General features: G+C 35.2%; 1 protein-coding gene across 24 annotated transcripts in view; it reads right to left on the reverse strand.

The window, feature by feature from the left end:
- Stim (stromal interaction molecule) overlaps positions 1 to 18,597 on the reverse strand; it is a 135,517-nt gene that overhangs the window by 18,424 nt on the left and 98,496 nt on the right. For 10 of the 24 annotated variants that reach the window (XM_045757852.2, XM_045757838.2, XM_045757830.2 and 7 more), the window contains 3 exons: positions 18,216 to 18,406; positions 8,817 to 8,879; positions 152 to 418 (listed from right to left, as the gene is read on the reverse strand). In XM_045757852.2, the coding sequence (XP_045613808.1) occupies positions 152 to 418; positions 8,817 to 8,879; positions 18,216 to 18,406 (521 nt within the window). The remainder of the gene's footprint in view (positions 1 to 151; positions 419 to 8,816; positions 8,880 to 18,215; positions 18,407 to 18,597) is intronic. The other 14 variants (XM_069317169.1, XM_069317163.1, XM_069317161.1 and 11 more) reach the window with 5 other exon arrangements.

The raw sequence follows: 18,597 nt of genomic DNA on the forward strand, positions 1-18,597 counted from the left end.
TAGATGGTATTTTTTATATACAGTATAGCTTGATCATATGTTGTCTCATTAAAACTAGTATTGAAAGTAATGTCACATTTTGAATTATATATGCAATACAACAAAAACACACTTTTGTGAGCTAAATTTGATGAATAAATAAAGAACTCACCTGTGGAATATGTATAACTGTGATGCATAATGTTTGCTTGGGTTACAGACGACTCTGAGCCAAGCGATGAACCAGAATCTCGGGGCATAAGCTGGCTCCTCTTACGTGTAACCCCAGAGCTTCCTTTGACATCGGCCATAGAATCTCTAGGTGTTTTGACTAATGTAGAGGAACTCAAACTTCCAGCTCCATAGTAACTTGAAGCTCCTGTACAGCCCCCCATAGTGAGAAACATTAATGCTGATTGGCTGCTTAACAGCTGGTGGACTGTGGGCCCATGGGAAGTTGAAGTTCAAATTCAGTATCACATTCATACATATTCAAGTTTTAATATTACAGTATGCATAAGAAAATCACACAAGCATGAATGACCACAAAACATCAGCAATCACCATCACAGTAATGCACCAGTACCAAAACATTGCCAATTATAAAAAAAAAGATAAATAATGTTATTTATCCACCAAGGTTGCATCACAGTATACATAACATGTAAGCCAGTATGGCATTATTGTCCGACAGTGTCGTTCAAGAATCACACATGCCACATTGCAGTGAAGTTTGTAGCATTTCATTACAATAATTGTCAGATGATTTTCAAATAATTTTATAATATTTTTTTTATATAATTTCAGTGTTCAGTTAACAAAACACCACCCAAGTTGAAGTTGTGAAGATGACAAGGAGACAACCACAGCACCGAGAAAAAGAGGAAAAAGAAATAAAATTAATGTTCATGGCAGTATTAATGTTAATGAAGCTTTATACAGAAAAAATACTGTAATCAAGTTATGTGGCATTTTATATAGATTTTAAACGTCTATTAAAGTTATAATTTTACTTAAAAATGACAATGGAGAACAATCTATAGCACCATACCTTAGAATGGGAATCAAAACTTCTGTAGAATTTGACCATGAATCTACTACACATAGATAGAAAGACGATTTAGGACACCCATCACCAACTGTGCTATTCAATACAAGTTTAGAACCATCAATTTACATACTGTGGTTCTTAAGCTCTACTACAATTATATCTCTTTAGCATCAAAGAACAAGAGGGGGACCTAATCAGAGTTAAAACAATAAAGATGCAACAATAAAGAGAAATTAGTGTGATAGGCAACACACACTAAACATGCACAAATGAAACATCAAGCTAGGACTTCTGCAATGCAGCATGCTGGCAGTGAAGGTCAAGGTACCAGTGATAAACATGTGAGGGTGCTGGATGTACAATGTGGTCACTAGGAAAATATCAATATCATGCAGATTTATCTAGAATTACTCGGCCATAAAATGTAACTACAGTAACCAAATCTTACAAAATAAAACTCACCTCCACACACACACACACACACACACTTCATGACAAAGAGGAATAAAAGGTGTCTGGGAATACTGTAATTTTGAATATGGAAAATGAGTAATACACAGGACTTGCCATGAGAGTTCCTCAGTTAAAGGATTAGAAAGTCATCAACTCATGATCACCATACAAGACATGAAAAAGAAAGCCTAATGCTTTGATTATATTATCCATTAAATACATTAAAATGATTATTAAAACAAAATATAAAAACAATAAATTTTCCCATGGGCCTCCAATAAATATTAAAAGCATAAAAGATATCTTCAAATTATTGTAACGAAGTAACTTATATATCTTAGAAGGAAAATATCCATGCATGCTGCATCTTTGGAATCATACTTCATTCTTTTACATTTATTATATCATTAACCCTGAGAACTTCAGCTTCTTAATGCACTGCATTATATGACAACCAGTCCTCACACACAATACACTCAAATTTTTACACATATGACCCCAATGTAAAAATTACAGTCGTTTATTGAATTATAGCACCACGATTTTGATACTTCCCTGTATGACCTCATCTTCCAATTTAATAAGCATCCAATTTGTGGTAGTTCATACAGATAAGTTAGGTGGATTGCCTAGGCTTCTATGCAAACCTTTGCAAATTAGACGCACATTAACTCAGTAGATCAACACCAGAACAAATCCACAAGGGCCGTGACGAGGATTCGAACCTTAATCGACTGAGCTACGACATGGTAAAAGGAGTTGAAACCGAAGTACTACTGAACTTACTGGATCTTGCAGCCTCTCCGAGGCACAAACCAGGGTTTTACACAACTCCCCCCATGCACTCGAGCTATGTCAATAGGCCGTTCTTCCTCTTCACCCTTACTTCATTACACACAGAAATCACAACTGCGTGATGCATCAAATGAAGTATAGTGTAGTTCAGTAGATCAAGTTGCACATAAAAAAGTCAGAGTTGCTGTGCTTTAATATTTCACTAAACCACCACAATTTTTACATTGGGAGTGTGTAAAAATGTTGTGCATTGTGAGAATGGAATGAATTCTAACAGATTAGCCCAACTGATATTTACCATACAGCATTTAAACTTGCTGAAATAGTTCTGTTTACAGTCTACATATACTGTAAAGAATTCTAACTTTTAATAGTCAAAGTAAATGGCAAATCTTGCTCTAAAATGACTAACAATATACAAAATAAATTTACTGCTATATATAACTTGCATTATTGCTGGATTAGTAAAAACCAGAATAAGTAAACTATCAAACAGATAAAACATTTACATGACACATGTACAACTCTCAGACTCATCACGCATTGCAGCAAGTCTAAATGTTCATACACAGTATTAAAGGAGTTGCTTGACGCTGTAGTACACAATGTTGTATACAATACAAAAAGTACCATAATTACTCAAATTATTTTGGGGCCCAAAGCCTGCCAACCTGCTTAAAGGATGCAAATAATTATGCATATGTATGAACACACAAGCCATATACTGTGTATACACATTCATGCTACAGTACTGAATTTTTCCATAAAACCAGTTTATATAGAAGTGGAATATACAGTTTAATATTAAATATGAGGACACATACCACAACAAATACTAAAATAAAAAAGACATTGACACCAGTAAATCCTTATAAAGTGAATACAGCAAAATCATTTAATGCTTAAAAAAAAATAAAAATCATATCAGCAATAAAATCTTGCTTAATATTTCTATCGAGTCCCAAAGTTACTATCAACGTTTTAGAATATAAACAACAGTTAATGAATCCAACAACTACCACCAAATTATGCCACTTTGTGTAAGAACTTTTTTTGTAAGCAATACAGTAATGTTATCTCTTCTGGGAATTACAAATACATGAAAAATCAACAGTAAACAAAACAAAATGCCCAATCAGCACTGGAAACAATTTATTAAAAACTTAAAACCTGCTTTAATTTGATCTACAACCACATGCAATTAAGTGGTTAGCATTCAGCTATACAGTAACAGATATATGGAGTTTCCATTACATTGCAGATTGGCACCTATACTGAAACCTAAACTTTCATACAGAAACTCGAAGCAATACTGTATTAGCAAATCTGATGGATAAAATATGCAATTCAAAGCAATAGTATATAGGAAAAATCAGTGAATAACTACACCAAGCAAGGAAACACACGCATGTGTCGTCCACCAACCATGATTTTCTCAAAAGACATGCATTTGTTTCCTTGTCCTTTAAGTATTAAATGCTGAACCATTCTGAAATAAAAATATCTGAAGATTCTGTATGCTTTATGTTTCTAAAGATCAAACATTTACTCTTAAAAGCAAATATTCATACAAAACATAATGAAAACAATGAAAATACAGTACAGTACATACATCTTTAATGTCCTAATGAAACTTGGGTTTGATCACGCAAATATTTAATTTATACTAATGTTTTTTTTATTAAAGTGTAGTTACAGGATAAGAGCTATTCTCATGGTGTTACAACTTACCAATAATCCTTGTCATAGCACACTTTGAAACTGCTGATGATTTTGTTATCCACCCAGCCCATCCTCTCGAGCATTCACAATGTCTGATGTTGTATTAAACTGATGTACTAAATTGCCCGAACCTAACCAAACCTAGGACCCATGAATAGAAAAGAGGATATTGCATAAATTTTGTGAGCCGCTGTGATTTTCAATTCACCAGTATTTGGCCTTAGGGAATTTATGTCAAAATGCAAATATTCAAAAGGACAGGTTGGGTCCACCACCACCTCACTTAAATTGTTCCAATTGTCCACAACTGTGTTCACAAAAGACAACTGTTGTATAAATATTTGGCACCTTTATTTACTTAGCTTGAACCTATGACAGTAAGTTTAAACAAATTCTTCCTAATCAACTCTGTTCATTCCTTCCACTATTTTGTATGTAGTGATCATATTGCCTCTTTTCCTTCTATCTTCAAAATTTGATATATTTAACACCTCTAGCCTCTACTCATAGCTCTTTTTTTTTGCACTGGAAACCATTTAGCAGCATTTTCTTGCTCCTCTTTTTCCAGGCTGATGCCGTGCAACCCAAGACAGTAGGAAATGTGGTAATGAAAAGGATGATACATTTTAAATCATGCATGGCTCTTGCCTCAATATCTTACTTTATATTAATGGCCCAATACCATCGATTTATTTAGCCAAGAGAGAAATTGTGTCCAGTTCACTGAATTATAACACTACTGCCACCAGTGTAAAGGGGCATTATATATAAATACTGTATGCACAGTATGTGTATGTATACATGTAATCATTCATTCATATTATACATACAGACATTTGCATACATACATACAAACATGTATATATATATATTGTACCTAATAAGTCAAGTTGCCTAACAAGCCAAATTTTCCTGAAAAATTATATTTCTCACAATCTTTTTTGTATGGAATAACAATGCTATCAATTACATAACATATCATTCTAATTTTCTTCAGAGTTAAAACCAACGTAGAAATTTGGTCAAATCTAACCTACCTAACCTATCTTAAGTCAGAAATCCATTTTCTAAATACAGTACAGTATGATAATATTAAATGGAATAAACTCATTTGGAAATAAATATTTAAAAATAACAAAAATCCCTCTGCTTGTTAGGCAAATCATGCCAGGCATTCTAAGCCAAGCAGTGTGATTTGATATACAGTACCGATATACAGCACTCTATGTTGACCAAACCACACACTAGAAATTGAGGAGATGACGTTGTTTCAGTCCGTCCTAGACCATTATCAAGTCGATTGTCTTGAGAATGGTCCAGGACGGATTGAAATGTTGTCGTCTCTTCAATTTCTAGTGTGTTGTTTGGTCAACATTTTTCAGCCACGTTATTGTGACTCATCATCTGCACAGTACTCCATTTGTATCCCCCCCCCCTCGTCCTAAACTTACTCCTCTCCAGCATCCTGTGTTTAACACAAAAGCATTAAATCTAAGTACAGTACCGCACTTGTTGTCACTATGTTTAACGTGCGGGGTGTTTCACTTTTCACAATTGTAAGATTTAATTATTTAAGCATAGCCTTATAACACAGACGTATGTATTTGTGCATTTGTACACACACATGTATGTGCATATGCATATGAATGGGTGTTTAGATTTAATGAAATAACTTAGGTCATAAGTTTACATTGAACACAAAGGACAAAAAAAAACTTGTATAAAAACAAAAACTCGCCAAAGACAAAATTGTAGCAGATCAATATACAAATACAGAGTAGGAACCCACAGAGATGTTGCTCATAACAAACAAGCACATTCTTGTACTACAGTGTATACGCACATTCCGTAATAAAAATATATTATCAAACCAAAAACATAAAATGACAGCACACAAGTGAAAATAGAAATGAAAAGAAAAATAACAGGTAAAATAGAAACATACAAGGAAATATTTAAAGACAATTAAAAAAAAAGATATCTTTTATTGAAAATTAAATGTGAAGGTGGAGAAAATAAAGCAGACTACTAAGTGACACTATGAGGTTATCTTGAGATGATTTCGGGGCTTAGCATCCCTGCGGCCCGGCCCTCAATCAGGCCTCCTTTTTGTTACACACCCCCAGGAAGCAGCCCGTAGCAGCTGTCTAACTCCCAGGTACCTATTTACTGCTAGGTAACAGGGGCATCAGGGTCAAAGAAACTCTGCCCATTTGTTTCCACCTCCACTGGGGATTGAACCCGGAACCTTAGGACTGTGAATCTCAAGCGCTGTCCACTCAGCCGTCAGGTCCCTTGTGAGTGTAACCAAAGGCAAAAAAACATAAATTGAAGGAGGAGTGTTTTCCCTATTGCTTCTCCTATGGTTGTTCTTCCATGGGGTCACTCAGGCCAATTATAAACAGCTAAGTGTTTGCAATGTATTAAGATGTGGAAAATGGCTATGATAACTGAAACAGTGAGGTACTAAAACATCTTTATTTATAAGGATTACATGTGATAATGCTACAGGGGATGATGTGTACATTTATAGCTTATATAAAGCCCCTAATTACATTGAGCAAGTTTGAAGAGCAAGAGGAATTATGACAAAAATAATCATTACTTGTGTTATATTACTGTAAACTGCAGTCTTTATTACTATTATACAAAGGTTATTAATGAATTTCCAGAGCTTATTTAACAATATATGATGTATTACTTAAAACAGTGAGTGAAACAATGAAAAAGTGACACACACATATGTGTATGCATTTCAGCAGGTGCACTGTGTCCTTGGTGGTACATTGCCATAGGAAATAATGGAGTGGCACGTGCAAAAGAAAGCTGAAAGCTTTTCATCTACAGTCAAAGCCCTATTTTGATGCTGTTTGTTCTTAGATCACTTTGAGTCAACATTAGTTTTCTAACAGATTGTACAATGAGGCGTTTACGTTTCGTAAACGTTTCGTAATGAGGCGTTTACTTCACAGAGTGAATTTATGTGGTTATCCATATATGAACTTCTATTAATTCATTGTTTACTAGGACTTATTATTTAGGTAGATTTATCAGCAAATTTAGGAGGGTTAACGAGTCGACAGGCTGCAATGATGTGAAGACTACTCTAATTATAGTTAGTAATAAATTTGACAGAAAACTGTTTAATGGTGAATGTAGACAAAATTAATGGAAGAAGTGGAGAGAGATAGAAGGAGTGCATGTGTGTGTGAAATAAATGTGAATGGTGATGTGCTGGGAATAGTTGATCAGCTTAAATATCTTGGAGGTGTGCTTGATAAAAATAATTAGTATGATTGAATGGAAAGTAGTTGGAGAATGGAAACCCTGTTTAGGAAGAACATGGCAGGAAGGAACAGAAATGTTCCTGCCATGTCCAATGTGAAGCTTAAGATGTTTCAACATCTAAAGCTTCACATTGGACAAGAAAGAGCTGCTGGAAGTATTACATATGTTGGGTTGGTACGTACGACATGAAGGCATACAAGTCTTCAAGCTCGTCCTGTTTAAACCTCAAAGTTTGTTGCCAACCTTGATACCCCCCCTGCAAACACACACTGTAACTCCCTATTTTCAGCTTGTTACAACTTGTAATAAAGTTGTTACATCTTGTTACAATGTTTTATTGATGTATTGGAACATTGTAACAACTTGCTATATTTGTAACTTGCTATATAGGTCGTTACAACTTGTTAGGTGTTAAAACTTGTTCAAACATTGTAGCAACATCGTAGTTTGGTTGTGTGTTTGGCGGGCCTGACTATGGCTGAGGAGTGTGGCTAGTATACATGTTAGTACACAGGCATTCTTGACCCTACGCTAATATGCCTCATATCTTCATGGCAAAGAACAAAACAAAAATGCCAGGAACCCCTCTAAATATACTGCAAAAACACACTGAAAAATTACAAGTATCCTCAGTACTCTAATACAAACCTGTTAGAATAAATATTATAATGTTAGTTTTCCCATGATTCAGTGCAATGTTCTAAAAAACTGAGTTTTGATCTTCAAATTTAAGGAGTTATAAGTTATTTAAAAAAAATTTCAGGTAGATGTATGATATCTAAATTGATGAATGATAGAGGCATAGATATGTAGAAAAGTGCAATATGGATAATAAACAGGCTGTCCCATCACCAGTACCCACAAAATTGACATTTTCTGGTATATGAACTTCATTTATGAACTACACTCTTTCCACTTCAAGTCCAACTATTTCCTGTTTACTTTTAACTTAGTAGAATTACTGTCACCTTTACATACTCTACATAGTAGTCACTAGGATCTTAACATATTTCTCTACTGGCCACTCAATCTATATACTTTCAACTATACCACTTTATCTAATATCTTAATTCATACGGTATTAAAAGCAACAACTATTTATTATTAATAATGGCAAAAGATATGCAGGCTGCAAATAATAAAAGCAAACCAGTTAAAGAAATTACTTCACTGAAAGTAGCATATACAATATTCCATTGATGAATACTTTAGAACCCCACTGCAAATGATGCAGCAATAAATGAACAGGGATTTCCAAAGTATTACAAGTCACACTTTCATTGTACATGGGCTATTTTATAAGGACCGTTTTAGTAGAGAAAAAAGCATACCAGCAAAACTCAAAATAGATGACAAAAAGGAAGGAAAGATTCATAGATTATATGGTGTGAAAAAAGCTAAAATATTTAATAAAAAAAAACTAGATTAGGAGGTATGTAACAATTTACCTAAATTAAGATCAAACTTATTAGACAATCAAGGTTTTGGTAGTAAATACTGATTAATTGTTGTAGATAATTAAGGTTACCTTCTATTAGGTTGGTGTCTCCTCCTCCACAGATAGCAAAGGAACCGTTAGGTTGAGAAGTTCCTACAGTGAAAGAGCACAAGCATAACATCTTATGTGTTAATACATTTGTGTTACAATATACAAATTTTGCTTTACTGATGGCAGAACTGACTAAATAATGAAAAATGTTATTTGTCTATACAGTACTGTATATTTATTATTTGTGGTTCCCCCTTTTTCATTAGCAATACGGTGCATCAAATACAGTACATTACCAAAGCATGTTGTCGTCATTATTTTGCGTTTGCTCTGCCGTTATCAGATGAAGCTTACGTTTCCATTTTGTCTTGCGTCATTTTCCACGAAACCTTTGTATTGCACAAGATTTGCAATAACTGTTGGTAAAACACTACTTTCTTTCAATACCTAACTCACAATATCTGTTCATCTTTTCTGAGATAAGAACCTACATTTTGCAATACATATAATATTACCATTCATTTTAATCTTGCCATATACACAACCTTTCATTCTTCTCATATGCATTCCACATGGTCATGTCACCTCAAGACACCACCACCACCACCTTCCATCACTCCATCCAGCTCTCCAAAGGTTTCCTCCTGCCCCACACATTCTTCTTTCATCTTCATCCTAATCTTGATCAATGCTTTTACATTTTAATTGTCTATACATCATTCTCCATGCAAGGCATTGGTTGACACAGCAACCCTTTATAATTTCACTCATGTAATATCAACTATCATGTATAAAGTTAATATGTCAAGTAAGGCCTACATCTACATTCACTCTCATATGTAAACGTAAGTGTTTTTTCATACCTCACAATCTGCATTCCTCTTCCTATCATTACTTTATGTAATAATCTTTTCTTTCACATCACATTTACCATATTTATTCATGTTTTCCATAGTCTGCTCCCTCAATCTGGCACCCTTGGTAGCAAAAGATTTTCTCCATTATCTTATCTGGGATTTAATCCACACAGCCATGCCATCTTAATAGTTTTTCTTGAATTAGTCTTAACAAAATCTACCTTATAACCTACATCCATCTTAATTTTTAACTTTTATCTATTTCTCTGATAACAAAACATACTTTGCAGTTGTTAATCTTTTAAATTTGACTTATTAACTCAAAACTAAATTTTACATTAATATACAAATTCAGCACATTCAATAAGTAGCCCCTTTTCAATCACTAGGGATAATTGGAACAATTCAAATGAGAAAGTGAAGAATTCCAAAACTATCAGCATGTTGTTGTTGTTGTTTTAGATTTAGCTACTCAGAACAAAATTTCCATGTAACACGGGCTATAGTGAGCCTGTAATTGGGTTCGGTTATTCACGATATCTTGTTAGTGTGATATTTGGGTCAACTATCAGCAGTTTCAAAGCATCCTATGACCAAGATCATAGGGAAGATGAGACACCACGAGCTTAGCTCTAATCCTGTAGCTATACTCAGGTAAATACACCTAAATAATTACACACAATGGAAGCCCTATCATCCAGGTCACCACTGTCCAGATTCTTGGATTAGCTAGATGAATGATGACATGCAAACATATGTAATTAAGCACACTGGAGAGAGAGCTTTTTTTGTATGCATGTGTAAATATCTGCTTCATGTTCAAGGCTCATTCACCATTTAAGAGTGCTATAATGATTAATAATAAACTTTATAATTATCTATTTTGATATACAGGTATGTGACATCAACACACTACCTACTTTCTTATTAAAATGAAATATAAAATGCTTTCGAAACTATGTTTCTTGGCTGTATTTAATAAAAATAAACATGCAAAATGCAACAATTTTACAGTATAACAAATTTGATTTTTAGCCCCATTTTAATGTAAAACAGGAACAGGACATAACCCGAGGTGCCACATCAGTAGGGTTAAGAATTCACATGGTTTTAATAAGTAGCAAAAATCTAGAGCAAATATAAAGGCTATAATGTGCAAGAGTGGAATAATGGAGAAAAGTAGAGGAATTTGATAAAATGGATGGAAAGACTGAAACGATGTAGTACAAGGAGTCATAGTGAAGGCTGAGCAACATTCAATCTATGAAGGCAATCAAGCAAGCTAGTAAAGGATATGCTTAACCCTCAAAGAGCTGCTGTCCCAAAAATTGTCACCTTGTCTGTATGCAAAAACAACTAAATACAAAAGAACTATTTGTTCTTATAGAATGATACATTTGCATGCAAGTAAGATTATACACAAAATATCCAAGTCCTTTCTGGTTTCGTTCCCATTATGAGGTATCATGGTAGGGGAAGTTATTAGGCCAGCAACACGAGATACAGTTTGTTGCCTCATTGTGTTGGGGGCTAGGAGACTCCTGTCAAAGTTTTATGGTCCTCTTTGTTGCTCCCTTTAGTTAACAAAATGTATGAAATAACTATTTTTGTTTATATTTCTAAATTTATTTACATACATACATAACTGACAAAAACAGGTATTGAGTTCTGTATATAGGCCAACAAACTGTAACATATTTACCTATATTACACTTGAATCTGTTTCTGGCACAGGTCAAATTTTTTTTTATTAACCTACTACTTTGTTGCTATTTTATGTGAAAATTTAATCTACGAATAGATTAAAATACTGGTGGGAAAGATCAAATTATGATTTTGCGATAGCTGCCGGCCACTAGTACATGATAACCTCATTACACAGTAAGCAATTACAAAAGTTTTTCCGTATAACTTGGTTAACTCCATTACATCAATATAGATGTATTATAACCATACTTACATCAATATCGAGTGATAATATCTAAAATTGGCAAATGATGATAATCACATTAGCCTGGGAAGCAACTTGTGTAATAACCTCCATTTAACCATTAAAGTACAATTATCATCATAAACTGATCTTCCAAGGATAATGTCAATTAATGGAGGATAATTTATCATCATATAAAATGTTGATTTGAGTTATTATAGCCCAGTTTGTGTACAAATGATATAAATATGGCTATATACATACATCTACAGTATATGGATGTAATAGAGTTAACTAATCATTATTAATTGTTTACTATTGATGAAATCATCTTATACCACAAGCAAGGTGATTATCATACATCACAATTTAGCGTTTCCCACTAGTGTTTGAACCTATTTCTGGATGACATTACAAGACAGAATAGCAGCAAAAGAATGGATTGCAAGACATGTTATTTGAGCTGTGCCGGGAATAGATTTACATGCAATATATGTGTACATATTTCATTGCAGGCCTATATACAGTACCCAATCATAGTTTTTGCTAATTATGTGTAAATAAAGTTATTCCACATTGTGCAAACTGAAGTGAAATGGTAAATATACAAACCCTCTAACACGTTCATCGCAGCTCCTCCCTTTTCTTGCTGTCATCAATGTTGTGTCGCATCTGTCCAAGAACCAAATGACCCACTCGCCCAGCAATCTATATATACGAAGCCCGTGACCTCCCCCCCCCCCAAATTTTGTTGTATGCAAATTTATCATTTTACAAGACCAAATTTTAAAAAATTCCACATAAGAAGAGGTGCACCATTGAATCATTGCCATGCTTTGGAGGTTACAAATTAAAGATGAGAAAAATAAGATAAATTGTAAATTTGAATGTAAAATCAATTGCATAGTAATGTGCATTCAAGGGGAAAATACAGAAACCAAGGAAATGGCACATTTTGTTTAAATTCTCATTACATCACTGAAGTGACCATTAATCTCCCCCCTTTAGCTTTGCTGCCTCTGCCATCACTGGGAACCACATCAGTATCCCTGGTAAACCCCTTGGCCCTCTGCCAACTCCCAGCGGCCCCCTCTGGGCACTCCCATTGGCCCCCTCTGGGCACTCCCATCGGCCCCCTCTGGAAGCTCCCATTAGCCCCTCTGGAAGCTCCCATTAGCCCCTCTGGAAGCTCCCATCAGCCCATCTGGGCACTCCCATAGGCCCCTCTAGGCACTCCCATCGGCCCCTCTGGCAACTCCCATCAGCCCCTCTGGGCACTCCCATCGACCCCACTGGGAACTCCCATTGGCCCTGCTGGGAGCTCCCCCATCTGCCTCTCTGAAAATATCCTCAGTGTCTCTGGGAACCTCCCACATAGCCCATTAAATTGTGTATGAATCTAAGACTATTTTTAATTTAAAAAACCATTACCAGTTATTCAACTCATTTCTATCAATGATACAGTATTGTATATTAACAATTTCAAAATATTGTAGTAATAGTACAGGCTTTTTTATATTAATACTATTGACTTTCATACGGATAGACTTAGAAATCTATTCAAAATTAAGTATATTTGCAAAGAGATAAACAAGCACAGTTAACCTTTTTCAAGTAGTTATTATACAGAAAGCCCAGCACAGAACGAGGATTCGTCAAGATAATATATTGTTTTGTTTGAACTCATACTTCTTGGGAGTTTAGCACGAGTTCCATTATTTTTGGGAGAAGCCATGATGAAAGAACAGAGAATATGATCTGAAGGGATGCAGTCAAGCAAAATTCATACTGCAAGAGTTTGCACTATACAAGTCTACTTTACTTCTATGAGAGAAGCTTTCTTTCTAGAGACTAATCACTGTGTATCATGGAAATAAAATTTTATTAAACTTTGGGATGATAAAATAAACTACTGTACTTAAAAATACAGGGTAACAAGGCTTCCCCAAATTTCCTATAGCTAAATGTTATTAAATTGTGTTAACAAAATCAATATACAAATTTGATAAAATTTACCTGCTATTAGATTATATTGTTTGTCAATAAATCTTTGCTAGTTCTCTACTGTTGTTATATGAAAGTTATATAGATCTAATGGATTTCTAACACTAAAACATATCCCAAAATAACTATTACTATGTAGATGTACACATCTACTGTAATATTAAGCTGCACTCAAGATATCTATAACACCTTACTGACTGCACGCATGGAACTAGTGTGCACCTTAGGTGTCTCAAGTATAGTCTATTATTCAAGTGTAATCCCAGCAGAGAATACTATGGCTACAATAAAAAATAATATTATCATTTTGATTTCTAATATTGATAGTGTTGGAACACCTAAATTGTTCTGTTCTCTGATGTTTAAACAAATATAAAATTTAAATTTAATAGATCATATTGTAACTCAACAAAAACAATTAATTTGCAAAATCTTCTATATAAACATTGAGTAAAAATATAATAAATAAGTTCAAGTACAATATATATATATAAAACTGCTCCAAACATATACAAAATGAAGCCAACCTTCATGCACGTTGATCAAATTTCATCTACAATTGTTATTACTACATAAGTTGACACTGTAATTCTTTTTGAATGTTGTCTCGTGGAATGTGTAGCAGAAAGCAAAACTAATATGTGATGGTGATTATTTATACAAAGATAAACCCTCATCATCAAAGCACATTCATGAAGTGTCAAAAGTTTATGGTAATGTTAAAACTGAAACAAATTACTAATCGCTACAAAATGCTATCCAGCTACTTACAAATAACTATACTATCAAAGCATTATCATCAGTTTATCATTCTACAATCCAAATAATGAAACATAACAATATGGTCAATGAAAGTTGGGATGTCGTCTCAATGAAGTCCCTATTGTAGTACAACTACAAGAGAGAGATAACTATCAGGGGAAAGTGCCAAGCCATTACAACTATACAGCACTGGGAAGGAATAAGGATAAGGATTTGAGATGGGCAGGGGAGGGGAAAGGAATGGTGCCCAACCACTTGGACGGTTGGGGATTGAATGCCGACCTACATGAAGCGAGGCCGTCACGCTACCATCCAGTTCAAGTGGTTGGGCACCATTTTATATATTATATTTTATATATATATATATATATATATATATATATATATATATATATATATATATATATATATATATATATATATATATATATATATACATATATATATATATATATATATACATATATATATATATACATGTCGTACCTAGTAGCCAGAACGCACTTCTCAGCCTACTATGCAAGGCCCGATTTGCCTATTAAGCCAAGTTTTCATGAATTAATGTTTTCTCGACTACCTAACCTACCTAACCTAACCTAACCTAACTTTTTCGGCTACCTAACCTAACCTAACCTATAAAGATAGGTTATGTTAGGTTAGGTAGGGTTGGTTAGGTTCGGTCATATATCTACGTTAATTTTAACTCCAATAAAAAAAAATTGACCTCATACATAATGAAATGGGTAGCTTTATCATTTCATAAGAAAAAAATTAGAGAAAATATATTAATTCAGGAAAACTTGGCTTATTAGGCAAATCGGGCCTTGCATAGTAGGCTGAGAAGTGCGTTCTGGCTACTAGGTACGACATATATATATATATATATATATATATATATATATATATATATATATATATATATATATATATATATATATATATATATATATATATATGTCGTACCTAGTAGCCAGAACTCACTTCTCAGCCTACTATTCAAGGCCCGATTTGCCTAATAAGCCAAGTTTTCCTGAATTAATATATTTACTATAATTTTTTTCTTATGAAATGATAAAGCTACCCTTTTCACTATGTATGAGGTCAATTTTTTTTTATTGGAGTTAAAATTAACGTAGATATATGACCGAACCTAACCAACCCTACCTAACCTAACCTAACCTATATATATAGGTAAGGTTAGGTTAGGTAGCCAAAAAAAGCTAGGTTAGGTTAGGTTAGGTAGGTTAGGTAGACGAAAAAACATTAATTCATGAAAACTTGGCTTATTAGGCAAATCGGGCCTTGCATAGTAGGCTGAGAAGTGAGTTCTGGCTACTAGGTACGACATATATATATATATATATATATATATATATATATATATTATATATATATATATATATATATATATATATATATATATATATATATATATATATATATATATATATATATATATATATATATATATATATATAACTGAAAACTCACACCCCAGAAGTGACTCGAACCCATACTCCCACAACTGGTATGTACAGGGACGCCTTAATCCGCTTGACCATCACGACCGGACATAAGGAAGTGATAGCCGAGGCTATATGAACCACTTCCCCGCCGGCACTCGGATGGTAATCTTGGGCATAGCATTTTATCAAATCACCTCATTCTTTGGGGCACACGTGAGGAACACAAATGCAAACAAGCCTGAATGGTCCCCAGGACTATATACAACTGAAAACTCACACCCCAGAAGTGACTCGAACCCATACTCCCACAACTGGTATGTACAGGGACGCCTTAATCCGCTTGACCATCACGACCGGACATAAGGAAGTGATAGCCGAGGCTATATGAACCACTTCCCCGCCGGCACTCGGATGGTAATCTTGGGCATAGCATTTTATCAAATCACCTCATTCTTTGGGGCACACGTGAGGAACACAAATGCAAACAAGCCTGAATGGTCCCCAGGACTATATACAACTGAAAACTCACACCCCAGAAGTGACTCGAACCCATACTCCCACAACTGGTATGTACAGGGACGCCTTAATCCGCTTGACCATCACGACCGGACATAAGGAAGTGATAGCCGAGGCTATATGAACCACTTCCCCGCCGGCACTCGGATGGTAATCTTGGGCATAGCATTTTATCAAATCACCTCATTCTTTGGGGCACACGTGAGGAACACAAATGCAAACAAGCCTGAATGGTCCCCAGGACTATATACAACTGAAAACTCACACCCCAGAAGTGACTCGAACCCATACTCCCACAACTGGTATGTACAGGGACGCCTTAATCCGCTTGACCATCACGACCGGACATAAGGAAGTGATAGCCGAGGCTATATGAACCACTTCCCCGCCGGCACTCGGATGGTAATCTTGGGCATAGCATTTTATCAAATCAAATCAAATCAACATGGGTTGATTATGGGTTCGAGTCACTTCTGGGGTGTGAGTTTTCAGTTGTATATAGTCCTGGGGACCATTCAGGCTTGTTTGCATTTGTGTTCCTCACGTGTGCCCCAAAGAATGAGGTGATTTGATAAAATGCTATGCCCAAGATTACCATCCGAGTGCCGGCGGGGAAGTGGTTCATATAGCCTCGGCTATCACTTCCTTATGTCCGGTCGTGATGGTCAAGCGGATTAAGGCGTCCCTGTACATACCAGTTGTGGGAGTATGGGTTCGAGTCACTTCTGGGGTGTGAGTTTTCAGTTGTATATAGTCCTGGGGACCATTCAGGCTTGTTTGCATTTGTGTTCCTCACGTGTGCCCCAAAGAATGAGGTGATTTGATAAAATGCTATGCCCAAGATTACCATCCGAGTGCCGGCGGGGAAGTGGTTCATATAGCCTCGGCTATCACTTCCTTATGTCCGGTCGTGATGGTCAAGCGGATTAAGGCGTCCCTGTACATACCAGTTGTGGGAGTATGGGTTCGAGTCACTTCTGGGGTGTGAGTTTTCAGTTGTATATAGTCCTGGGGACCATTCAGGCTTGTTTGCATTTGTGTTCCTCACGTGTGCCCCAAAGAATGAGGTGATTTGATAAAATGCTATGCCCAAGATTACCATCCGAGTGCCGGCGGGGAAGTGGTTCATATAGCCTCGGCTATCACTTCCTTATGTCCGGTCGTGATGGTCAAGCGGATTAAGGCGTCCCTGTACATACCAGTTGTGGGAGTATGGGTTCGAGTCACTTCTGGGGTGTGAGTTTTCAGTTGTATATAGTCCTGGGGACCATTCAGGCTTGTTTGCATATATATATATATATATATATATATATATATATCTCACTCAATAAATGAATAAACAATGCATTATGACAACAGCACTGCAGGAAGAGATAAGTGTAAATGACACACACACAGGAGGAGTACTGTACCTTAAAACTAATCCTCACAGAACACAATTTGCTGCATAATTTGCCATAAATTTCATGTACTATTTGTGAAACTAATAGAGTAGTATACTGTATGTTTTCTATGATCAATACACATGACGACGATGATTGAGATCAAGTATAGCTGTAGTAGCTCTACTGCGTACTGTATTACATAGAGTAAATATGGAAGTAAAATGATTATTTTAAGCCAGTTCACTTCACTAAAAAAATATCAGAACAAATGTATCCGAGTTAATGAGTTATACATATTGACAACAACATACAAATAAATTCTCTAATATAGCTGAAAATGCTATATACCAGGTAAGGTAGTGACCATGCTACATATATTTCTGAGAAACATTAAATTCACTAAAGACCACACTAGTTTATAGCAAGACACTAGGTATAATAAAACATTAGGTTTCATCACAAAACAAAACACAAAAGATTCAATCATGAAAGGGTTATAGACTTCCTCTAAGCCATACCTATACTGGGAGCATAGGTGGAGTGAGGACGACCATTAACTTGTGGACGAAGCATCAATTCCAGTGTGTGTATGCCAGCATTTGTAGTGATGCTGCAACCTGCTAAAATTTCGATATTTCGCCAACGCTGCTCTCTCTCTCGTAGTTCCTGGGTTACCTCTTCCATAATAGTTCTAAAAGATAATTCAATACTATATAAAATATAATAAAGATGTAATAAATGAATCTTGGACATTTTTATATAATGCAACAATGAGCAACATACTGAAGAATTGCGTGCTGGATATAAAAGTAGGAAAAGAATTGGACCCAAAGTATGACAGAATAACATATGGTGCAATAAGAAAAAGGTTACATCACAACATTACCTACATAAAGAAAC

Source organism: Procambarus clarkii, chromosome 86, assembly GCF_040958095.1.
Source record: "Procambarus clarkii isolate CNS0578487 chromosome 86, FALCON_Pclarkii_2.0, whole genome shotgun sequence".
NCBI classification, from domain to species: domain Eukaryota; kingdom Metazoa; phylum Arthropoda; class Malacostraca; order Decapoda; family Cambaridae; genus Procambarus; species Procambarus clarkii.